Genomic DNA, 25,193 nt, shown 5'->3' with positions numbered 1-25,193 from the left:
CCACCATGACAAGCATAAAAGAAGTGCAGGGGAGCCCTTGACCCTGACGAGGCAAAGTCTCTGGTCCCTTGAGTCTGCGCTTCTCAAACCATAGTGTGCTCGCATTCTACCTGGGAACTTGTTCACATGCAGCTTCTGATTTCAGCATGTCTGGGCTGGGCCCTGTAATTTTGTATTTCTGTTAAGCTCCAAGACAATATTGATGCTGCTCATCTGTAGATAACACCTCAAGCAGCCAGGAGTTGGTGGTGGAACAAGCAAGATGCCCAGGAAATGGGAATTCTTTAAGAGTTCTCTTCAGAGGCTGCCATGGGCCATGTTTTGCCTTGTGGTAAGAGTTCAGTAGCTGTGTATTGAACATGGACTTAGCTCAGTCAATCCTAAATATCGTTTAGCCAATTTGTTGATTTAAATTTAAAATTTTTATTTTTTTTTATTTATTTGGAATTTGTTTTGGCATGTAGTATGAATGCTGTGTAGAATTGCTCTGTTGATGTTCCAGATGGATGGTCTCACGGCCCACTAGGGTTCCCCGGGTTCAAGTTACACATCATCTGGTTCTTCTGTCCAACATTCGCCTGGGCTGCAACATCACTTGATCCAGTTTTGCATTTCTTCTGCTTTTAAAGAGCTTAAGTGCCTTCCCAGCTAGCTCTAAAGATGTTTGGATGTGAAGAAAGACTGGATTATTTTCATATTGTGTCTAGGGCCACAGTTCTTCTCAATATTAATGACATCTGACTTCTAGAGCTCTCTCACAGTTTTGTATGACTGTATGATCATAATGACCAAAGACGGTCTGTCTACTGGTGGCCTCCACTCCATATATACTATGTGGAGCAAGTTATTAAACTCGATGACTCTCAATTTATGAGAATAAAAATATCTCCTTGGGTCCTGTGAGAACTATGTAAGGTGATGTATGTGTAGTCTTACTCAATCCCTGGACTTAATACACACCTGAAGAACATCTACTATTATTGTTGTTATCACCGCTCTGGAGTTAATAATATTCATTCGTCCATTTATTTGTTCAGCCATTCACTTAATAAATATTTTTTGAGCTACTGTGTTACTTTCTGGTAGAAAGAGGCAAACACAAGGATAAACGAGACTTCATTCTGCCCTTGAGGAATTACTGTGCCTGTTCCCTGCGGAGTCGGGGAGATGGACACATAAATAAATATTACCAGCGGACTGAGGTCAGAGATGTAACTCAGGCTCGGGCAAAGGACTGGGGCGTCTGGAATGAAAAGACCCTACAAAGCACCTGAACGTCTCTACCCTGACGCAGCCCGACTGGGGTCATGATTTTACTAAGCACCAAAGGCAACATTGTTTTGGAGAAATATTTCCCATATTTAGTATCACCCGGTAGGATCAAAAAAGTCTTTCGAAGATTCCGAACACTCACACGTACATGTCCCGTCCTCCCTACGAGATGCCCTCTTTCTGGGGCCCTGGGGCGGGTTGTGCTGGTTACGTGCTTCCTATTCTCCCCTTGGTCAGTACTTCTCAAAATGTGGCTAAGGAAACCTCTGGCATCAGATTCACTTGAGATGCTTTTTTAAAACATAAATTCCCCAGGCCTATTGAATGGCGGGAGTCGGGGGATGTTGGGTCTGAACACTAATATTTGGGGACAACTGCTATTACCACACTGTGTGGTATTAACCAGTTAAAAACCATAGAAAGGTAAAACATTACCTGCATTATTAGGAAAGAAAATTAGCTTCTTTATTTTCTTTAGCTAAATTGAAGTTCTTCTAATAAGCGCTCAAAGAACCTTTACTATTATTATTGTTATTACTACTCTAGCGTCCAAAAACATCCATCCACACACCCATCCATCCATCCATCCACCCACTCAACAAGCATTTTATGCAGAGTGGGAGAAGCGGTCAGGACTTAGATTTATCAGGGGACAAAATTTTAGTGTCTCCCTATTTCTGTAGTAGCTTTTGAATAGAGCATCTTTGGAGTAAATTTTCAACTTTTCCTATTTCCCTCCCTCTCCGTGCTCTTTCTGGGGACAGAATCTGAGTGTGGTGTATGTGTGTGTGAGGAAGGTGGGCCTAGAAAGTGGAAATGGAGCTTACATGACCTCTTGGCAGCCGGGAGAGGGGACCGTCATCTGAGTCCATCCTGGTCCCTATTGGGAGGTGGTGAGTCTGTCTACCCTCAGAGCTCCTGGGCCCTGGCAGTGCCCACTGAGGGGTGTCTGGTCATCTCTGGCTTTCCAGCGTGCAGTACTGCTACCCGCTGCCGAAGCCCATACCCTTGAGCATTTGGCTCTTGGTACAAATCCTACTTTGCGGCCTTTTCACCCTGACATCAGGACTCTGCTGGTCCACCGATCATCTTGGCACCTCTGCATCCTCTCTGGGCATTTGGGAGTACCTGGAGCCCCAGGACACCAGGTCTGAGAACACCCTTGGGCCTATGTCTCTGGACATTGTCCTTTCCTACTGTCTGCTCCTATGTGTGGTAGATGAGGTCTCCCAGACTTGCAGCCTCACTTGGCTATGCCTCTGGGAGTTGGCTCCGAGCCTGATGTGCCCAGGCTCCCTTACACCACACCCCCTTTTTTGTCCTCTGACTTGAGAGCTTCTTCCTACTTCCGCTTCTGTCTGACGGGGACTCCCCCAGGTCATATTCTACTCTTTCCCTGAAGTAGCTTTCACCCTTCCTCCCTCTCTGGGGCCATAATAACAGAACGGATGTAGGAAACAAGACTATGTATTGAAAATTCACTAGTTTAATGTTTTCAGATATTCTCATCATTTCAAAAAGAAGAAGACATGCCTAGTGGGCAGGCATCTGGGAAGTAATTTGACCGCTTTGGGTGACTTACGCAAAGAGAATTTGGAGCTCATTCTCATCTCATTAATTTATCAATAAATATTTCCTGGTCATGTTCTAGATGTCAGACACTATTCTGGCACTAGAGATACTTAGCCAAACAAAGAAGACAAAAATCTTTGCCTATCTCATAGTGGTGTCTTGGACCCTGGTTTTGCGGCGGCCTCCCAGCCGGGGCAGACATTCAACCTGATTTTTGTGCGTCATATGTTTCTGCTCTTGTTTTGAGAGTAACATGGCGACTGTCTCCCGCAGAGTTAAGAGATAATGGCCTGTCCTTATTTCCTGACATGGCCTCAGTCTGTTAGACAGAGTCTAACACACTTACCTCACTTAATTCTTGTCAGTTGTACAAAGTACATACTTCTATTTCCAGACGAGGAAACAGGCTCAGAGAGATCAAGTGACTTGTCCAAGGTCGTGCAGCTCTTAAATGACAACAATGGGATTTGAACCAGGATCTCTCTGGCTAGAAAGCACATGCTTTTAATCAACCCATCTCCCCAGTTGAACACAGAGTTTGCAGGCAGAACGTGCCTTCAAGGAGAATTAGCCTGGGGTTCCAGCCCTTTCAGATCAGGAGGACACCTGAGTGCTGGGAACTGAAAGCCTCAAAAGCAAGTGGAGACCAAGGGGGATTAAGCGAGGCCTTAGGACAGTGTGAGGGGATTTTCTCAGCAGCCCCTTGAGTTAGGAAGCAGCTGCAGAAGAGCAGTCCTATGCTCCTTTTCCCTGACCTCTGTTACTCCCTGGCTATCGAACTGGTGTGTGCAGAAGCACGGGAGACTTACCAAGGGGTACGCTATTCAGAGAGCTTATGGGAATGAATTTCCAGATTCTAAAGCTTCCGTGTAAGATTCTGGAATAAAGATAATCTGTTAAAACTGCTGGAGGAAGCCCTGATCCCAATGGCCCTCCCCCCATGCCACAGAAGAGAGGCTCATCTATTACCCATCCGACTTCCACTGAGTACATCACCCCAGGAATGATAACCCCTGGCACCAAAGGGAAAATTAGAAATAGTTGATCACAGAGCAGACTTCTTTGATGATAGGTCAAAGCATCTTAGACCTATAGTTCTCCTGCCTATTTCTATCCGTATGAATTTCTGTTAGAGGGATGCTGGGTGCACAGTGGAATGTTTTGAATCCAGAACAACTTAAGTAGGACAAGTTAATGACAATGATTCTTTTAAGTATAACTGGAATTTTTCTGGACTTCTAAAATTTTCAAGATACATAAATAAGACACAAGATAAACATTTTCCTTGCATTCTTTCAGATACATCATGTATTATTTTATAAGGTTGTTACATCTATTTTACCAGATCTCATCATGAAATCACGTAGTTAGTCCTTATCTTATGAACAAAATAAATGTATTTAAATTTAGGGAATAGGCAAACACAAAAGTTTGAAGACTGTCATGTTGCTTTCTTGGCTTATTGGGTCTTTCTAGTCCTTGTTAATTCATTCCCTTCTCTTCTTACCCTTTGGCTTCTCTTTTTCTGTCCTCAGACTGTGTGAGAAATATTCCCGATTCCATGCCATCATAGACACAGAACATTTTTCCTTTGGGGAAAAGATGGCACTGTGTTTGGACTACTTTGTGCTAAGTTTTCAGGGACGTGGGAGAGCCTCAGGATAGGCAGCTAGAAACTATTTTTGGCCAAACCAACTTTGTTATACATTTCAATAGGGCAAAAGTAAGTATATAATTCAATGGCTTATGTAAATTTACAGTTGTGCAACCATCACCATAATCCACTTATGAGCTTACTACCTATCTTTTCTTTTAGGATTTTTATGGCTTCAGGTCCTTCGTTCAAGTCTTTAATACATTTTGAGCTAATTTTTATGGTATAAGATAGAGGTCCAGTTTAAAACTTTTACATTTGGCTGTCCAATTTTTCCAACATCATTTATTGAAGAGGCTATCCTTTCCCTATTGTATATTCTCAGGCCCTTTGTCATAAATTAATTGACCATATATGTGTGGATTTATTTCCAGGCTCTATTCTGTTCCATTGTGTCTGTTTTTATGCCAATGCCATACTGTTTTAATTACTATAGTTTTGTAATATAGTTTGGAATCAGGAAGTGTGATGCCTCAATGCCGAATTCCTTTTAAAGCCTTTATGTTTCTTGTAGTACCTTTTGAAGCACAGTTAATGGCAACCAAGGCATGCAATTAACATTTTAATTTCCAGTCTCTTCACTTAAAGCGATAAGTTCATTTAGTTTATCATCTGTCTTCTAAGTCATAAGCAATAGTTTTACCGACTACTTCATTACTGCATAACATAGGTCACCCCCTTCCGACTTTTAGTAACAGTTTCTTTGACATGTACCATGTGTCTCAAAGACAATGTATTTTTGTTGCAGTAGCATGCCGCTTTTGATAACAATGTCTATATTAGTCAGGGTAAAGAGGTTATGCTCCAGTAACAAATAGCCCCAAATCTCAGAGACTTATAAAAATAACAGTTTTTATTTTCCTCATCCGTATTACATATCAATCCTAATTAGTTATCCCTCTGCTCTACATCATTTTATTCCAGAACACAGGGTGATAGAGTTGCCCCATCTGGCATGTTGTTTGTCTTCTGGGAAAGAGAAAAGAGGATGTGGTGAATCATGCAGTAGCTCTTGAAACTTTCTTTCACATATAGTTAAAGCAGGTAAAGTAGCTAATCCTGACATCATTGGGGCAGGGAAATACAACCTTCCCCCTGGGACAGGCAGCAAATATTGTGAACAATAGTCTCATTTATCACATTATGATTTTTTTTTTTTATATCCTGGGGCCTCTTAAGAAGAGAGAAACAGCTATCTTTGTGTGGTGGTTTTGCCCAGAGCTGCCTACAGCTAGAGTAAGACAGGGTGACCTGTCAAAATACCTTGCAGACCTAGCTAAGCCTTTGATCTTCATGATGGTTGGCCCCAGCCCTGTGGCTCTGATGCACAGAATTATACCCATCATTCCTTTTTTCTCTACCAGCCCTCTGTCAGGAGGAAATTTGATTAGATGGACTGTTTTCTCTAGAGTTTGCTAACCAAAACCTCGTGCCTTTGGGGCATTAGTAAATCCATTTTTTGACCTGTGGCTTAAATTGACCCATTTATGTTTTTCCTTCCCAGCTGTCTTTTGGGGAGACATTGCCTTAGATGAAGAGGACCTGAAGTTATTTCACATCGACAAGGCCCGAGACTGGATCAAGCAGTCAGTAGAGGAAACAGGACATGGAACAGGTAAGTACTGCATTTCCTTCTTCACCTGCTACAGAGGGAGGGGTCAGGGACTCCAGCAGGGGTAGATGTGGACCGCAAGTCATTAGTATTTGACCTGTCAGTCCAGTACCCACCTGCCTGTGAAAAATCAGAGGAGTCGCCACTGTAGACTATGGAGCTGGAGCCTCCAAGTGTGCTGGATCCTTTGAGAAGATCTAGTGTGCCTCTTTATCCGGGCTCAGAGCGTCAGACTGGAGCTCAGTAGAGGTTCTCAGGATTCTGGCCTGGGGTCCAGCACTTCCCAGCTGGAGAGAATTCTGGGTGGGCTCAATTTAGGGCTTGTCTGATGATGATGCTAATAATGATTAGCACTGGGGAGATGTTTGCCCATGGGTTATCCTGCACTTATTTGACTGACAACCCAGGTGAAAATACCCTGGGGCCAGGAAACCAGGATGGGGCTTCAGGCTTCGATTACTGTTCTCCCACTCTCCCTCCTTGCCTCTACCTTGGGGTCAATAGTTATGGGACTGGTCTCTTGAGTTCTCTTCACCTCACCTCTCTACCCACTGGACCAGATGCCCCAGCTCTGTGGAATCTTCATTCTTGGAAGCACCTAACCTAGGAAGGCTGAGCTGTGAGGCCGGTGGGCTGGTGCGGCTGGTGATGGCTTGTTATTTGGTGACTAAAGCTCATGTGTGCCTAACCCCACACTGTCTCCACTATTTGTGACCCTTTCACTCACCCTCCCTTTCTTCCTCCTGAGGTTTTTAAAAAAAAATGTGGTAAGAACACTACACATGAAATCTACTCTCTTCAACTTTTAAGTGTACAATACAGTATTATAAACTACAGGCCCAATGTGGTATGACAGAGCTCCAGAACGTATTCATCTTTCATAACCGAAGCTTTGTGCCCTTCTTTTGAGCATCTATCATGGGCCAAGTGCAGTGCTGGAGAGAGAAAGAGGAATAAGGTGTGTGACCTCTGCCTTCAAAGTGAACTTTCACACCAGGCAGACAGAGTTTAGACCTGGACAAGCTCTCTAACATCTCTCCAAGGTTCAGTTTACCTACCTGTGAAATGGGGATGAGACCAGCACTCACTGCCTAGGGGGTCGGGAGGATCATTTCTGAGGGTAATGGGCCGGCCTAGTGCCTGGCACAAACCACATTCTCAGGCCATGGCAGATATTATGGCTAAGGTGCTCCCAGTCTAGTGGAATGAGGCTGAAGTGTAAATAGGTAAACTTTAATTCCTCCTGGCAAGTGCTGTAATGAACCAGGAGCAATGAGAAGAAAGACGAGTGAGTGGAGAAGCCTACCTAGGCAAGCCAAGAAAGGCATCGTGGGAATGAGCACTCTCACATTCTGTCTTAAAAAATGAGTAGAGTTCCTAAGGTAAAGAATCGAGGAAAGATTTTTCAGGCAGAGAGGGAGCTATGTACAACAGCGGCGAGTGTGAGAGGGGCTGTCTTTATTTAGGGAACAGAGGAAAGGTACAGTCACTGGAGGGTGGCTCTTTGGGGTAGGTTATTGTAGAGAGATGCGCCTGGAGAGGTTGGCTGGGGTAGATGGTGAAGATGCCTGTTGGAGGGTGCGTGGGCATGTGCCCAGAGTAGGGGACAACTCCCACAAAGCTCTGTGCCAGCTGAGATAATGAACTGGGGATTTCCACTGTGAGTTGCAGGCGCCCTGCCCAAGGTTTCTGAGTAGGAGTGTGATATGACCTGCTCAGCTCTTACTTGAGGTGGTTTCGGTGGAGTCCTTTCTCCCTCTGCTCTCCACAGCCCCCGGCTGCCCTGAGGATGTTGGGTTCCTGGCTGGCAGCTTGGGCAGCCTCACCGCACTGCTTGCTGGTGGTGATGGTGGGGGAGGAGTTGTCAGGCAACCTCTTCGCGTGCTGCCGATGCACTTGGCAGCATCCAGAACGTCCCTCGTGCCTGAGTTCCTTGCAAGGTTCTGAGATTCCACTAGAGCTGATTCAGCAATTCTTAATTTCATCATTTCCTGGCACAAAAGGCCCTAGAATCGGTTATCTACTTGGTAGGGAAGGAAGAGAATAGACCGTATTCACATGTTTGGGTGCAGTCCCCATTCATTCATTCGTTCATTCATTCACTGAAACCTCTATTGAGTGTCTGCTTTGTGCCAGGTCCTGTATTAAGTCCTGAGAAGGTATAAATTGAGTTTTCTCTTCTTCAGGATTCAGTAGCTCATGGAAGAGGTGGGTGCAGAAACCAGAGAGAGGGCTGAAGACTTAGAGGCAGGGTACCAGGAAGCACAGGCAGCACCGAGGACGTGGACCATCACTGAAAGGGGGCGTCAGGAAGGCTTCCCAGAGGAGGAGGTGCTGAGGAGATGGCAGGGTGTGCCAGACTGGGGAGTAAGATGTCAGAGCACAGAGGACATTCCAGACGGTAGGAGGGGGATGCAAGGTTAGAGTCACCATGAGGAGCTTCCATGGTCTCCTTGTCCAGTGGCTGGTTCCCTGGAGGGGGAGGGTGGGAATGTGCCCAGAGTCGGGGGTAACTCCTCTGGCTCATGAGGAACATAGCAGCTACAGGGACCGGGCCCAGTCCTGGGCTCCAAGCTCCTCAAGCTCCTCACAGAGGTGGGCAGTGAGGGGAGAGCAAGGTTGTTAGGAAGTCAGGGGGACCCCTTTGCCAGTGGCTGGGAGGAGGGAGGAGTAGTTAGGCTTCTTTTTGGTTTTTGATTCTATTACTATCATTTCTTAGGATTCTTTTATGTATGGTTTGAAAATGTCTATTTGAATTTTAAATGGGGGTTAGAAACCAAATTATTTTTTTTAAAGCAATACACACAACCTTAATTGACCTCTAACAAAAGGAAGCATCTTTTCATTATTCTAGCACTCCAACTAATTATACTCTTCCCCCCAGCTCTTACTTGGGAGCCTAGAGAAGTTGATCAGATTGTATGCAATCTTATTGTGGTTAATTTTTTTTTTAACTTTTCTTTTGCATTATTACTTAAAAATAGTGAACTTCACATATCTCGGCTCTACAGTATGACGGGTTTTTACGTACATCCACATAACCACCACCCAGACCACGGTACGGAATATTTACAAAACCTAAAGATTCCCTTATGTCAGTACCCATCCCACAGTAGCCACTATTCTGACCTCTGTTCCACAGATTCATTTTACCTGCATAAAGGAGTCATGCTGTATGCTTCGTGTCTGTCTTTTTTCATTCAGCTTTATGCTGTGAAATTTCCCCCTGTTGCTGAGTAAAGCAGTAGTAGTCCATTCTCTTTCATCGTGGTACAGTATTCTGTTGTATGAATGTCCCTTAGTGTATTCATCCTTTTGTTGACAGGCATTTGGACAGTTCACTGTTTTCAGCTATGATAAATAAAGTTACTACTGACATTCTTGTACGTACCTTTTGGTGGATACAAGCCCTCATTTCTATTGGGCATATATACCCAGGAGTGGAATTGCTGGATTGTAAGGTAGACATAAATTTACTTTTGGTAGATATTGTCTAATCATGTTCCAAAGCGGTTGTACCAATATACACTCTGTGTGGGTGCATATTGATTTGGAAAGTAGGAGAGGTGGCCATGTAGGATCAAAATGAGGCCTTTTGGGTCTTGGACTTTCCAGCTCAGGGACCTGCCTCACACTCTCTGGGCCAGCATAATTGTTAGTTGATGCCCACCCACCACCATCGTGGAAAGCTCAGGGTTGCCCCTATTAGCAATCCTTGTGAAGTCCGTGGGAGACCTGCCGTGGCACAGCATAGAGGCCCAGGCTTGGCAAATGTGAGCGAGAGACCCCAGAGAGAGGCTAGGAGTGGCCAGCCACCATGCCAGCTGTATTCCAGCTGGGTAGGGTTGCCTGTCCAGAAGGTTGTCTGAGGATGCTTCAGCGAAGGGAAGCCTAGCAACCCTGCCTTCACCTTCCTCATGGCACTGCCCCAATGCCTACATGGTCAGCCTTATGGTCTAAGAACTCGAGTGCCTGTCTTCTCTTTCCTTCTTCCTTATGGGCCAAGAAAGGGCAGAGTCTACAATATATTAAGCTTTGAATCCCCCATAGGTGGCCCAGCTCCTTGTACTTAGAAGGTTCTGGCCAACATCGTTGGAAAAGACAGGAGGAAGAGGTAGACAGAGACCCTGGAGCCAGTCTCCTTGGGACTTAAGAGAGGAAGAGCTCCAATGGGGTTTTGCTCCCAGAAAGATGTTTAAAATACTAGTCAATTATGGGATTCAGAGTCAGATCGTGGGCTCAAATCCTTGATCTGAACCTCAGTTTCTTCATCTGTCAAATGAGAATAGTAATGTTGTGAGGACAAAAAAAAAAAAAAAAGAATATGCGTAAAATGCTTAGCACAGTGTCTGGCACATAATAAATGCTCAATAATATCAACTTTGCCTCTTCCTCCTCATTATTACTAGTCATATTTGAGAAATCCACAGACCTGGGAGGGCTCAAGGTTAAAGTAGAGAATGGGGGAAATTTGCTATGTGCTGGAGGGTTGAACGTTGGAGGCTTGGACCTGAGGCCTTTGAAACATGTACTACCTAGTGTTTCTTCCTTTATAAGCTTTATATACATATACATATATATACATATTTATATGTATACACACACACATATTTCTTTTTTCATTGCAGTTTTATGGCAAGGTGATTTTTATCCTGATTACTTTTCTCTGAGGGCCAAGAATACTTTGCATCTATCCAGAATAGTTATTTTATTTTCAGAACGGGAATTTTTTTTATTGCTTCTACTGATTGAACTAATACTGCCAGTTGTTAAAAATAAAATTCAAGCGCTCAAAATTTTAGAAAGTACAAAGTGAAAAACCCTGTTATCCCAGCCCCGGGGATCTCTGTCATTATTTGTCCGATGGATTCCTTCCAGCCTTACTCTGCTTGGGCCTTGAACATACAGATATTTTTTAAAACATAAAAGGGATTGCCCTCGACGCGCTCTTGTGTAACCTATGTCTTTCACTTAACACGCCTCATGGACATCTTTTCATGCAGTGCATTGTGCTCTGTTGCATTTAATGTACAGCTCTGCCACCATTTATGGAACTAACCCCATACAGATGGGCACGAAGGTCGTTTTCTTTTTCTTTTCTTCTGCAATGTTTTTTTTTTTTCTGTTAGAAACATTACTACTGTGAATAGCATTTACATAAATCTTTAAACATTTGCTTTGATTTTTAAAAAATAAATTAAAAAGGAGCCACATCTTTATCTCTACTTCATACTTCCAGATCTTTGAAAGGATGTATTCTTAGGTATAAGGTGTTTCGTTTTCAGGCTTTGGTAAGTTCTCCTGTTTTTTGGTGGTGGGGGGCGACCTCAAAGGTGAACCCTGGGAGGGGGATGGGACGCTCTGCAGCCCCCAGGCCTCCTTTCCCTGGTTTGTACAGTGAACTTGGTGTTGTTTTCCTGGCTGTAGAATGAAGCAATGTCACTGCCCTAGAAGGGACCTAGTTGGTCTCATTTCCTAGAAGAGCCCAATGTCCAAAATTCAGTCAGCGGCAGAACCAGAAGTAGAACCCAAACTTCCCGTCTCACAGGCCGTGTGTCTTCCCCTGTACCAATCTGTCCCCTACGTTGCTCTTTAAAAAGAATGGAGAAAAACTGAGGTGCATGTAAGCATCCCTTTGCCATCACTGGAAAGTAGGCTGGAGTCTATCTGGGCCAAGGGGTGATCAAAGGCCTTGTGTTTGGGTTGCTTTAAGAGCCCACTCAGGATGCTGCTTTGGCCACAAAAATAAAAAGCCGTGGAGAGCTCTGGGACTCCCAGCAGGGAGCACCCTCTCCATTAACTTAGGGCCCCGGGCTCGTGGTGATTAATTCCAATCCATCTCCCCTGCTCTAGGCTCTCGTCCCCACTCCTTCTTCCACGTGATCTTCCTGACCCTGACCTTGCAGCCCCTGTCCTGGGTTGCATAGAGTCCTCCCAAATTCATGTTTCTCTCAAACCTCAGAATGTGACCTGACTTAGAAATAGAGTCTTTGCAGATCTAGTTAGTTAAGGATCTTGCGATGAGATCTTAGGGTGGCCCTTCAATCCCGTGACTCGTAAGAAGAGGACACAGAGAGGTACAGAGAGGAAGGCCACGTGAAGACAGAGGCAGAGCTTGGAGTGATGCAGCTACAAGCCAGGGAACACCGAGGATTGCCCGGAGCCACCACGAGCTAGAAAGAGGCAAGGAAGGATTCTTCCGTAGAGCCTTCGGAGGGAGCATGGCCCTGCCAACACCTTGGTTTCAGACTTCTGGACTCCAGAACTGTGAGAGACTAGATTTCTGTTGTTTTAAGCCATGCACTTTGTGGTAATTTGTTATGTCAACCTAGGAAACTAATAAAGTATGCTTTTTAAAACACTTCAGTGGCTGCCTGTTATTTATCAGAAACATTCCTTAGTCTGACCCCAAGGGCCACAACCTACATATCCAGCTCCCTTCCCTCTCTTTCTCCCACCAAACACAGTGACACTTTGTACAAGTCTCAAGTGTCCTTCCTTCAGCCTCTGCTCCAGCTGTGCTCTCTGCTCCAGGTCTCCATTTACAGAAAAAGAAACGAAGGCCCAGAGAAAGGCAGTGACTTATCCAGGGCCCTACACTGGTGTGCGTTCAAGACACCTCTTTACTCCACACAGCTGCCAGTTTAGGAGGCTGCCTGGGTTGACAGTGCTGTTAAAATTAGCTTCCTTTTGTGCTTTGGATTTCTTCCAATTTTCAGACAGACCCATTCCCCTGCCACAGGAGCTGCCAGAGGAAGTGGCAGCAGCATGGCCACAGGGCCAAGGAGGCAAGAGCGCATTCTTCAGGAAGAGAAAGTTCTTCTGTGTGCATTTTATTTGCAGTGAGAAGAATGGGAGTTCTGGGCAGGCATGGGCCAAGCTGTTCTATGAATGGGGCCCTTGAATTAACATTGCAGAGTTTCCTAAAGCTGCTAATCGGATTAGCCGTGTAGTGAAGGAAGTACTTAGCGGGACACACACACAGACGCACACGCAGGCACACACACTCTCCCAGCCTCTTGCATCCTCTTCGATGTGATGGTGCAGATCCTGACAGCCCCATTTCTGCCTTCTGAGACACCTCTCTTCCAAAACACACAAGATGTGGAGGAAAGGCCTTTGCGGTTGATGTTTTCGACTTTCTGTATGTTTGTTTCTTCCCCCAAAGAATCCAGGAAGACCATCTTTGCAAATGCCTGGAAAACTGGAGAGGAAATCTCATCTTGCAGTTATCACCACCTGGATAATGGATCTGATTTCTTGACCTTTGTAATGAGGATTGACTCTGAAAGGGGAAATGGTTTTAATTACTTATTGGCTCTGATGGAAGCTGATGTTTCCCACCTTGTCTATTCTGAGCCACTGGGCCATGGCCATGTCCGTTTAGAAACCAACCTTGCTCTAAATCCTCTTTTCCTAAACTCCTGCCATCTGTGTGGGGCATCCGCATAAGCCCAACAGTTTGAGCATCTCAGTTCAAAATAATAAATTAGCAGGAGAGTCACAGATGGAAGTTTGGATTACTTATCTCCCCTCGCCGGGCCTCGTCTCTGAGTGATGAGGCCCCTTCCATCTGCAGACCTGTTTTGGCTCCTAGAGTTGCTTTTGCTACTCCAGCCATGACTTGGAGTGGCCTACATTACCTTCACTTGGTCTCAGTGTTCCCATCTGAATAGAGGGCCTCATGAAACCGCATCCTCATTTCTTCCAAGCCAGTTTGAACTCTGGTTTCAGGCCAGAAGAAAGAGGGGGAGGTAAAGGCCATTGATCATCGAGGGGCTAAATTTAGGCATAAAAGACTAATGTATATTGATGAGATACCTACGTGTACGCCACAGGTTCCTGGGCTCTGCCTTCCAAGGTTTGAGGGTCTAAAAAAGACCCAGCATGTCTCTGCTCTCAACACATTTTTTGGTTCAAGGCTCTTGGGTAGGATTATGGGCTGTGGTTTTTTACCCCTAGTCCCCTGGAGACATTCCACAAGCTCTGTAAGCACGGCTTCATCTTTTCATTTTCTTTATTGGGGATGAGACTACTGCTAAATGACAAATGTCCAGGTAAGAATGGGGTCAGTGACGTCTCTCTGTGACATCTTGTAGAAGGGACAATATCCCAAGCTTATGAATGAATGCCAGGCTAAACTCTTGCTGGGCAGCTGGTTGGGTTCAAGTTTGTCCTCTCTCACATCATGCAATGCCAAGTGCCATCTCTGTGAACTTGAGTGGCCTCTGCTGCTGGGGTCACTGGTTTAGAAAGCTAGAGAGGGACAATAAGCTGTCAGAGAGCAATCTTACTCATCTTTTCCACTGTCTCCTCAAGAGCTTTGGCGGAGCAGGTGCCCAGAGAATAAGGTCTTGGTGACTTCTTTTCTCTAAGTATATTGTACTTGATATTTTGTGGTTCACAGACCTCTTTGAGAGTTTGATGAATATTATGAGCACTTCTCCAAGAGAAAGCTACATGCGTACAATTTCTCTTGCAATTTCAAGAAATCAAACTACTCCGTGGATCCCAAGTTATAAACTCTGGTCCACAGTCTCCCTTTTATATCTGTTTCCACACTGTTGGAGGTATTCTTCTTGGATTGTATAGAACTACAGTATAGAAAGGTGTTGATGTTGGATTCAGGCAGGCCTGGGGTTGCCTCTCTGGTTCTGTATTGCTTAGCTGTGGGACTCAGGGTGACTTGTTCCTTATTTGTAAAATGAGATATTAACATCTGTCTTGCAAAGGGGGGTTGAAAAAGTGTGATAGGTAAAGCGCTTATCCCAGAATCTGACACCTGGTAGGTACTCAATAAATAATAGCCACCATGGCTGTCCCTGAGCCAGCTCTTCTGCTTTCTCTTCCCTCTGGTCCACTTCTGTGTCCCAGACTCCATACTCCCTAAATGCCTTGACATTCTTTTGCTTTGCGGTATTCTTGCAGCATCCCCAGAGAGTCTCCGGTGCTGGACCTGCATCAGTGTGATCTGATCAGATCCTTGGATTTAGATCCCACAAGCACATGGACAATCCATCAATCCCCAACATAAAGAGTTTCTTTGTCCTCCTGAGTCAAACTTTGGCTTATAATGATGGCCAGAGATTTGAAAATAGATTAGATGCTGGTTTTTCTTTAATAGCAACAATAAAAAGAATAACAATAACTACCATTTGGTGTGTGCTACTTACATCTTAAATACTTTATATACATGATCTGACTGAATCTTCACACTATAGCTCTATGTAGTAGGTGCTGTTAGTACCTGTAGATGTGAAAGCTAAAGTTCAGAGAAGTATGGAACCTGTCTTTGATTCCACAACTAATTATTGGCAGAGCTGAGATTAGAACTTAACTATGTCTAATGTCAAAGGCCTGCTTTTAGCCTCTGCACTCAACTGCTTCTAGAAACAGCAGCCGGCATCACTATTAACCCTCTATCCTTGAGCTGTGAAGGCTTGGTCCCCCATTCCTAATTTTGAGAGGTGATGGTAAAAGACAAGGATCAGTTCCATGTATTGATCGGGCTACACCTCCTCCTGCCCTGTTATCTCAGTGGGTCATTTAGTGTGTGCCTTGCCATATCCATCAGACTGTCAGTAGCTCTCTTGTCCTTGTTTGTTCTTGACCCTCCTTCTTTAATTCCAGCATCAGGCTGGGCTCATGAATGGTGCCAGACAGACACCTGTGGATTGTGGATGGCGCTATGAGCCTCAGGAGCATGGTGGCTTCCTCACTTCCCTGTTCTTCTGTTTCCCCAACAGGCCAGTTGGGTTTAGGGCTGTTCGTTTGATTGTGTGATACTTCAGACTCCCGGCAGGAGTGGGTGCCAGCAATGAAAGAAAAGCGCAGGCTCAGGCATTACACTCTCAGGCTGAGCAAGCTCAGATTGCCTTGCAGGGAGCATCTGAAAGGGCATCCTTTGGCCACGTGGTCAATAGCTTATCTTTTCTGGGCCTTTTGTGTAGATCCTCAGATGGAAGTGTAGACCTTAGGTCTTTTCTAAGCCAGAGAAGGAGTGCTGGCGTCCCTGCCCACTCCTCCAGGGCTCTTTTCAGCCCTTCTCTTCAAAGACCTGTGGAGGGGTCCCCGGCGGGCCTCTCTGTTTCACCTGTGCCTTCCCATGTTGCCTTGGCTCCCACGGTTTAAAGCTTGGTCTTTATGTGCTGAACTCTACTCTGGCATGCCTGCGTTCTCCCCTTGTGTCTACCTCACAGCTCTGCTGACCCTCTGACACCGACTTTATGATTAGAGTCACTTTCCCTCTTTCTTCCCTTCCTTCGAATAACAGATGCTAACTAGAGACCTCTCCTGTGCTCAGCAGCAAGGATACAACAGTATCCACCTTTTCTCCTGCCATTAAGGGGATGGAGCTTTAATGATGGAAGTCATGCTTTGAAAGTATTGGGGAAATGGGGCAGGATTGAGGGGTGGGACCTGGGATCCAAAGCCCCCCCTGGTTTGGTGGACCGCCAGCCTCCCAGGGGAGGTATGGGCCAGTAGGCAGAACTTATATCTGGAGAGAAGTCCCCAGGTGACAGCTATCATTCAGGCAACAGTTAGTGTTGGGGATCCAGCCTGGGGTGCTGGGCCTGATGGAGGCAGAGCAGGGTCATGGGGGATGCAGTAATGTTCTTGTGGGGCAGAGACCCTGACAAATAGTATCAGAAAGGCCTTTAGTAGAACGTATAGAAAGTTCCAGTCTGTGCCAGGAGCTCAGAAGAACAAGGCAAGGACCCCTGGTTCTTCTGGGAAGTGGGTGTTGGGGAGGACAACATGCCAGAAGCTTGGCCCGAGAGAATAAGATGGGAACAAGGATTAGAAATTAAGCAGAATCCCACAGGTCAAAACCACGGCCAATGATGTGCTCCTGAGACCCTCAAGTGTTGAGCCTAAACTTCTTAAATCCCCCTGATGGAGGACAGGCCTGGCTCAGCCGCAGACAGCGATTGGCAGCTGGGGGAAGTGGGGGCGGGGAGGACTGTGGTGCTGGAACCAGGCAAGACCTGGCAGTTATTCCACCCACAAAATTTTTAATTTAGTAAGATGATTTGAGATGATAAAGAGGGATATGATAAAGTGCACATCTGTTCTTCGGGACGGGAAAAAGAATATAACATAAGGATTCTATCATCTCATTCCCTGGGGCCTCATTTGAAGGCTGACTTATAGCTTGGACTGAAGCCAGAGTTAACTGTAAACTTGAAGTGTTGGGAAAAGTAAATTCACCTTTTGCTTGATTTTTACTATCATTGCATTGGTCAGAATTTGAAGAAATGGCTGTGCGTCCAGTTGGAGCCCAGTGGGGCTCAGAGCAGGGGAGTGGAGGGGCAGTGGCCATCTGTGGACATCTGTCCATCCAGGGAGCCATTATCCCAGGCCTCCTCATGGGCCATGAATCTTGGAGCCTGAGTCAAAATTGGGACATTAGCTTGAGAAAACAGGACGAACACGAGCTTAGGACCCAACATTCTAGACAAGTTTCTTTCAGTTTCAAGATATAGAATCCCACTCAAGATAGTTTAAGTAAAAGAGTTTAAGAATATATTCTCATGGCCATTTAAGACAGAAGCAGAAGAGCTGGCCCCATGGGGATTGGACTAGAAATTGGAGAGAAAGGAACAAGCTGGCTTCTCTTCTCAGGGGCCACAAAGGTCTCATTTTTGCCTCTTCTGGCCACTGTGCCCAAGTCTACATCAACTCGAGGGTTCCCCACTAGAGGTCTCTGGTACCTACTGACATAGGGATACCATGGAAGTCCTAAGAGTGGAATAGATCTCCAAGGGAAGGAGTATAAAGTGAGCTGGTCAGAGGGCTGATGACAGAACCCTTAGGAGGTAGGAGGAGGAAATAAAGTGATAATGGAAGCAGGTGGTAGGTATGTGTCTTTGGTTCTTAGAAGAATGAATGCTAGAGCAGCCTCTGGTTTGCAGAGGTGATGGGTGAGCCAACTAACGGCCCAGTTGTGGAGGTGTGGAAGCAGCTTCCTTTTAGTTGATCTGGTCTTGGGGACAAGCCTGGAAACTTTACATCCACTTTGCCATTTCTATTATTTTTATGGGAAACCACTCCATGAGTTCCCATCAGCTATCTTAATACATGAAATCTGGGGACACAGACTCATAAGAGCTGGCCATGGTTTGTATCAGATGAGGATCCAATCTTTGCTTTTCGGTTTTGGCCAACAGAAAGATTATGCCTCACCTCAAGCATCATTCTCTGTTTCTTCTTGATCTGTCTCTATTTTCATTTTCCTTTAACTACATATGTTTTTGTTTGTATTGATCAAATGGTATTCTATGTTTCCTGTTCTTAATTGAAATAGCAGTTGATCTCTAAAGCAGAATGAAATGAAATAAACCACACTTAAAAGCTTTTTATTTATGCAGCCCTCCAATCAATTGTTCTAGCATTAGCTGCCTTGATATAAAAAATACTTCCACCCCTACTTAAGCGAACCTGTGGTAGATCCTTTCTGACAAAATAAAGGATGCTTTTATCCAGTAAGTAACCACCTCCTAAAATTTTTGCACTTAACATTTGTAGTTTTCCTAAAGCTATATACCTTCGCTCTGTATTTCTTGGCCTCTTTTAGATGTGTGCATTTTGTTATGATGGGGAACTGATGTTTGTTTCAAATTCATTTACTACTGAAGTATTTTCTTATTGGGCATGATGATGATGAACTAAATTGTTTTTGGGCAAAACGAGTGCCAAAACCCTTCAGAATTACCCACTGCACAGTAGACCTTGGCCATATCACTTTACCTCATGGAACGTCAGTTTTCTAATCTGTAAAATGGAGGGTCGGGTTCTAAGCTCCCTGAGGGCCAAGAATGAGTCTCTTAGTTTTTTAGCTAAAGATAATCCATGACTGTATGGGGACCCAATGCATGGTGTCTGCTGCATGCGTGGCTGATAAGATAACCACAGTGGCTTTGGCTCCTCCTTCATTGATGCCCTTTGGAACTTGAGGACAGTTTGCTCAAATTGCATCTAACCTGAGACCTTCCAGAAATCCTTTGGTGGGCTCCCATGTGCATTGGCAGAAATGTGGCTATGGCCTTTTATTGTCCCATCTTTGAAAACAACAACCAACAATACTGGGCTGGAGAGAGGACGTTAAGAAAGGTCAGCCTGCCTCCCACAGCAGAGCCACATGAGGGCTGGAGACACTGTGCAGCAGTAACAAGGGGGCTGGACACTGAAAACCGGAGACACAGCCTGAGAGCGGTAGGTGGCCCTGCTGGTATTAGTTTGGGATGAGGCTCACCCCCATCATGCTAACTTGTGACTGATGTGTAGGATAAAGTCATATTTCTTCTGGGGCTATTTACACTGATGTTTTGCAGTGGTGGTTTTTTGTTTGTTTGTTTGTTTGTTTGTTTTTTCCTGTGGTTTCCAAGGAGGTCCAGAGAGAGAAGGTGATGATGGTGGTAGAGTTGCCAGTGGAATCTCATCCTGTGTTCTGGTCATTTTATTTTTCTTAGGTGTCCTTTAATAAGCCTGTTTGCCCAAGAGTGAGAGAAAAGACCCAGTTGGCCTTATCACTGAGCTTCTGAACTTTATCCAGCCCCTGTCCTGCTCCTACAGCCACTTGCTTCCTGCCTCCTAGGAATTCCTGTCTTCCCTGACATTGGCACCCCCTAAAGGCATGACTTTTCCTTTCAGTCTGCAGCTCGGAGGTCCTGAGGGGTCAGTCCATGAGTCAAATCTAGTCTGAAGATGTGTTTTGTTTGTTTTGTAGTGCTTAAATGTTTTTTTAAAAAAATTTACTGCCAACATTTAAAAACCAGGTTTTTCATAAATATCCAGAATTCTGGCTTTTCTTGAAAAGTTAGAAGATCTAACTATGCTGGTCCAGCAATCCCACATGGCAACAATCATGAGTTGCACAACAGTGGGTTGAACTCAGGAGGACCAGGTGCTCTGCGGTTTGCCCCAGACTCCACTCCTCCCTATCCATCTTTTGCACCCGATCTCTTTCACTCCAATGTATTTCTTCCCTGGCTTCCCAACTCTATGTATTTGAGTTTGCATATTGGGCCACTGGGTAAGGGACACCATCCTTGGGTCCTCATTCAGGTCCATGACACTGGCCAGGACCACTTCTCTCTTCTTCATCAAGGGAAGAGGGTCCTAGAGCTTCAGCTATTGCCTGGTGGTCTTGAAAAACCTTCCTCTGAAACCTCTTTTCTTTTTTTCCATGAACTTCCAGTCTCTGGCACCTGCTTGCAATACAGCATGCCATGTCTTGGGCTCTGGTTGGCACTGAGGGAGAAATACAGAAAAGGCAAACAGGACAGTCATTGTCTTGCAGAGGGTGGTTTGTGGCCCAACACATGCATTGGCATCAGAACAAGTTCTTTCTGCCTCAATGAATCAGTTGGATGGAACCACTAATAGATATTATCCTCTCTGAAAGAAAGGGCCCATTACACTTCACTGACATATGCCGTCACCCAAAAGAACACTAGTCACCTCAGCCTCTCTTTACCTGTGTTATCTCTTAAAGATGAAGCCATTGCTCTGCATTTCTCCATGAACTAAAATGACTTCTGTCCCAAAAGGTCAAAGACAGGCCATGAAGCTTCATGCTGTTCTTTCTGCTTCCCTGGAGAAGGCTTGGGTAGGCATCTTCTTTTCTTTGATTTCCCGAGTTCCTTGCTACTATTTCTATGACCCAATTAATGGGGTTTTCTCTTTGGGACATTGGTCATTTGGTCATATCTGTGCAAAGGTTTTCTGAATACAGACCTGATTTACCTTATCGAGCCTGAGTTTCCTCATCTGTAAAATGGAGATAACAATGGTAATTACCTTACCCCACACTGGAGCAGCGAGAATCAGCTGAGATAATATATGCAAGCCTTAGTTGATCCAATTCAGTCCAATTCAAATGTATGTATTTGTTAAGCATCTGCTATGAATACCGCATGGTGGAGATAGACAAGATGCTGTCTCAGTCTTTAAGGGATTAATTGTCATAAAGAGACAACAGACCAGCTCACAAATAGTTATACTATGGGCATGGTGAGATCAGGGCCGGGAACTCCTTGAGAGCAGGAACTGTGTCTAATCCGTTTTTCTATTTCTGGTACTTGGTACAGTGCCTGGCACAGAGAGGTACCCCATAAAAAAGCTTGTTGAATGAGGGACTGAATGAATGAATGAGTAAAGGGTCATGAGGGAGATGTAAATGAAGCAGAGAAGAGGGGGATGGCTTCATGGAAGAGGCCGAGCTGGGCCTCGAGGGATGTGTATGAGGGTTGTAGCAGGAGGACCTTGCAGGTGGAAGGCAGAGTGTGAACAAAGTTATGGCGGGGGAACTTGGCCGTGAGAACTGAGCAGTTCAGGGTGGTTGGCAGGTGGGTGGGACTGTGGGACGTGAGGGTGGGGAGAGAAGTTGGGAAGGCACGTTGGCATCGGACTCCGGTGGGACTTGGGCTGAGGACTTGGAAGGCCATCCTCTTCCTCGCCTCAGTGCCTGGAAAGCCTTTGCTCCTCACCTTCTGCCATGCCCTCACACCCAGCCAGCCCCTCTCTGGGAACCTGTGAATGCTGACATCTTCCTCTTTCTCCCAGACTTGACTGTAAGCTCTTCCTGGGCTCTGTGAATCACCACGTAGCTGAGCACCTGCAGCACTTAGCCCTGTGACATACGCATCTTAAATGCACACCAAATTTACTGAATAAATGACTCTTCACAAAATGAAAGTTCCACTTCTATCTGACTCGGCATGAATGTTGCCATTAATCTCTTTATTTTGCTACTTTAATAGTTGGGAAGTGGTACCTTATTTTTGCTTTTATTTTCATTTCTTGAGGGAAAACGTCTATATAATTATCTACTAATTAGATTTTCCTTCTAATACATGTTCACTGATTTTCTTCATGTCTCTTGGTTATAAAGTTTTTCTCAGTGATTTGCATGAGCTTTTTCTATAGCAGATGGTAAGCACGTGTTATCTTCAATGCAGATATTTTCCCTTGTATAGACGATTTGTTTTCATTTTGGGGGATTAATCTTTCTGATATACAAAATGTTTTAAAGTTTTTGAAGCTAATTATGTCAAATCAAATTTTCTATTTCTTATACTTCTATATATATGAAATTCTTCCTACTATAGCTCTGGGAAATAATACAAAATTTCCATGATTTGTTTCTTTATACTTAACTCGTTTTTTTCCCATCCACTTGGGTTTTTTTATTTAGGGGCAGGATTGATACCTTTCCCCCTAACTTCTGAATAATAATGCCAATACCATCTAATTCATGTTTTTCCCCATGGTCTGGTAGTGTCTCCTTTATCACATAGTGTATGTCTTCTTCTATGTTAGCTTCTTTATATGTCGTGATATGTGGTAGAATCTATCCTTCCTCATTGCCCTTGTCCTTCATTTTTAGCTATCTCTTGAATAGTCTCACTTGTTTATTCTTCTAGGTGAATTTGAGAATCACCTTTCTACAAAAATCTAAGAGGACACCAACAGAATTCTTTTAGAATTTGAATCACGATCGCATTAAGCCCATAACTTCATTTGGGGAGAATGACACATTTATAGTATTTGCCCAATTCATCCAGGAACATTGGATGTCTTTATTTACTATTTTTATAAATTGCAACAAAAATGTATAATTCTCCTCTTGCAGTAGTAATACGCATTTCCTATTAAAGTTATCCCAAGTCTCCTATGTCGACTGCTTTGAACGGACCCTCTGAAATGTTCTTTTCTATTAGCATATTTCAGCATGAAGAATGGGCAGGTGGGCGCCTTTATCTCATCTCAGAGCTGAGTACATTGTTCCTCCCACCTCCCTTCTCATATCCAACTGGGTACCCAGGTATCTTCATCCTATCGCCAAAACAGCTCTTCTCAGCACCCTCCTCTCCATTCCTATAGTCTTGCCTTTCTTCAGAACGTCATTGCTTTTTGCCTGGAGACAGGCATTGATGCCCTCGGTAGCCTCACATCCTGCAGCCTTCCCTTCCTCAGTCCTCCCTCCCATCAGCAGCCGGCCACCTCCTACATGCACCAATGATGAAGATAGAACTTGTTTTTCAGAGGGTGTCAGGGAGGCAGGCAGCAAACACGTAAGCAAATAAAGGAGATTATTGCTGGTAATGCTCAGTGATCCCCAAGGGAAATAAATGGAGACTGAGAAGATTCTTCTAAATCTTCCTCTTAAGCATTTAGCTTATTGGTCAAAGTTTTGGCCTTCACTGTCTCAGGGAAAAATTTAATTGGTGTCCATCATCCTCGCAGGTCCCTGTGCTCCTTTCCTATTTCACCGTCAGCTGCGACACCGCATGTTTGAATTTTTCCCTGTCATGTCTCTCTAGTGCCCCATCGCAGCCACACTCAACCACCTCTTGCTTCAGAAGCACCCCCGCAAAGCTTCTAGAAATCTGTGTGAAGGAAAGGCCCCAAAGAATCCCTAAGGGCCTCTGAAGACCAGCAATGATCTTCAACAGCTATGCAGAACCAAAAAGGACGTCCCCCTGGACGCTCAGGCGACAGTCATTGCTGCGAAGGAGAGAGCGGATACTTCTTTCTTATCTGTCATCTTCTCCCTCGCACCCTTTCCTTCTTCTAAGTAAAACTGGGATGTGTGCTCAGACCCTGCTAAAGTGTTGGCAGAGATAAGCTGTCATCTGTCAGGTCAACCTAGGCCTATCCTGAGATGGGGGTGGGGCGGGGTATGTTAGGCTGGGATCTGGGAAAGGCTCCAGTTAGAGGGATAAGGAGAGCTGGTACAGCTATGCTCCTGGCTAGAGCTTAGGCCAAAGTATGGTCATCACGATAAAAGGGGCCGAGGCCCCCTAAGATGACTTAAAGAATTCTTCAAGTGTGGTCATCCAGGCTATGGTGTCCCTACAATGTACCAGGCACGGCATTAGGTGCAGCTCACAACCTGAAAAGTTAAATCCTATTTTGTCTGTTTTTATGGATGAGGAAACTGAGGGTCAGAGAAATAAAATATCTTGCCAAAGATCACTTGGATCCAAAAAAGCTGTGCTACCAAACTGAGCGAGTAGTTTCCTGCAAGAATCCCTCCTATCTCTACTTGTTGAAACCCTTCTTGTCCTTCCGGGGTCACCTCCAGGAAGCCCTCCTGGACTTCTAGGTTGGGAGTGAGATTTCCTTCACCTGATTACTCTCACTATTCTCTGTACCTCGTGGCTCTTGTGGATGGGGCAGTATCCAGTTCACACCTGAGTCTCCCACATGGCCTAGCATATTGCGGAACCGACTTGACTCAAAGCAGGCGGTGAGTCCTGCCAGAAATGGATATGTGGTTCAGAACTCAGTTGGAAGTGAAGGGGCTCTCCTCTTTTCCTGTAGGGGACCACTTTCTATTCCTAAGGAAGAGCCTGCTCCGTCTGCGAGAACATCTCATCTAATCGCTGGTTTAGGAGCTGAGCGCTGTCAGTGCAGTCTAGGTGGGGCGGGGTTTCCGGGGGAAGGTGGAGAGCGGTTTGCTAGGGTAGCTTCCCTGGGGGCTCATGGTTCCCTTTCATCATCTGCCCTTTCCTCCCTCTTCTCTTCCTTGGAGGCCCCAACACCAAGCAAAATGGATATCCAAGGGAGGCTCTTTGAAGAGAGAGCTCGAATTTGCATGATTACGATGCTTCCCATGAGCTTACGCCTGGGGCAGGAGCAAATTGAGGCCTTATCAGCCGGTGCAGGACGCAGGTGGGAGCCAGTCAACTGACTGAAGAAGGGAGGGCAGGATCTCAGAAGAGCCCACCCAAAGCTGTCTGATAGGCCCTCTTGTGCTCCATCCTGCCAAGATGTGGACTCATTATTTTTTCTTTCCATGGTTAGAGTAGAAAATCAGAAAAAAATAAATTGGACCGTAACTTTCCATCTGTGTAAACACAACTATGTTTCTTTCCCATTGGAAAAAAAGGTTTCCGTGGCAACCATCTATGTGTGTTGTGTACATGTGTGCACACATATATTACACAGTGCAGAGCACATGTTTTTAGACAAAGTACATTCTGTAATCGAATTCTTTGAAAATGCTTTTATTTCCTGATTTAAAAAAATAGGATATTGAACAAAATTTGAATATTGCAAAAAGTATATAAGAAA

At 45.0% G+C, this 25,193-nt stretch overlaps 1 protein-coding gene across 1 annotated transcript in view; it reads left to right on the top strand.

Annotated features, from left to right (window-relative positions):
* The window catches only part of TLL2 (tolloid like 2), a 117,667-nt gene that overhangs the window by 18,585 nt on the left and 73,889 nt on the right, over nt 1-25,193 (top strand). Inside the window, exon 2 of the mRNA XM_016164104.2 lies at nt 6,003-6,113. Coding sequence (XP_016019590.2) covers nt 6,003-6,113 — 111 coding nt within the window. The remainder of the gene's footprint in view (nt 1-6,002; nt 6,114-25,193) is intronic.

Source organism: Rousettus aegyptiacus, unplaced genomic scaffold (genome assembly GCF_014176215.1).
Source record: "Rousettus aegyptiacus isolate mRouAeg1 unplaced genomic scaffold, mRouAeg1.p scaffold_m13_p_6, whole genome shotgun sequence".
Lineage (NCBI taxonomy): Eukaryota > Metazoa > Chordata > Mammalia > Chiroptera > Pteropodidae > Rousettus > Rousettus aegyptiacus.
The sequence above is the reverse complement of the archived record's forward strand: the minus strand, read 5'-3'. Positions and strand labels throughout refer to the sequence as shown.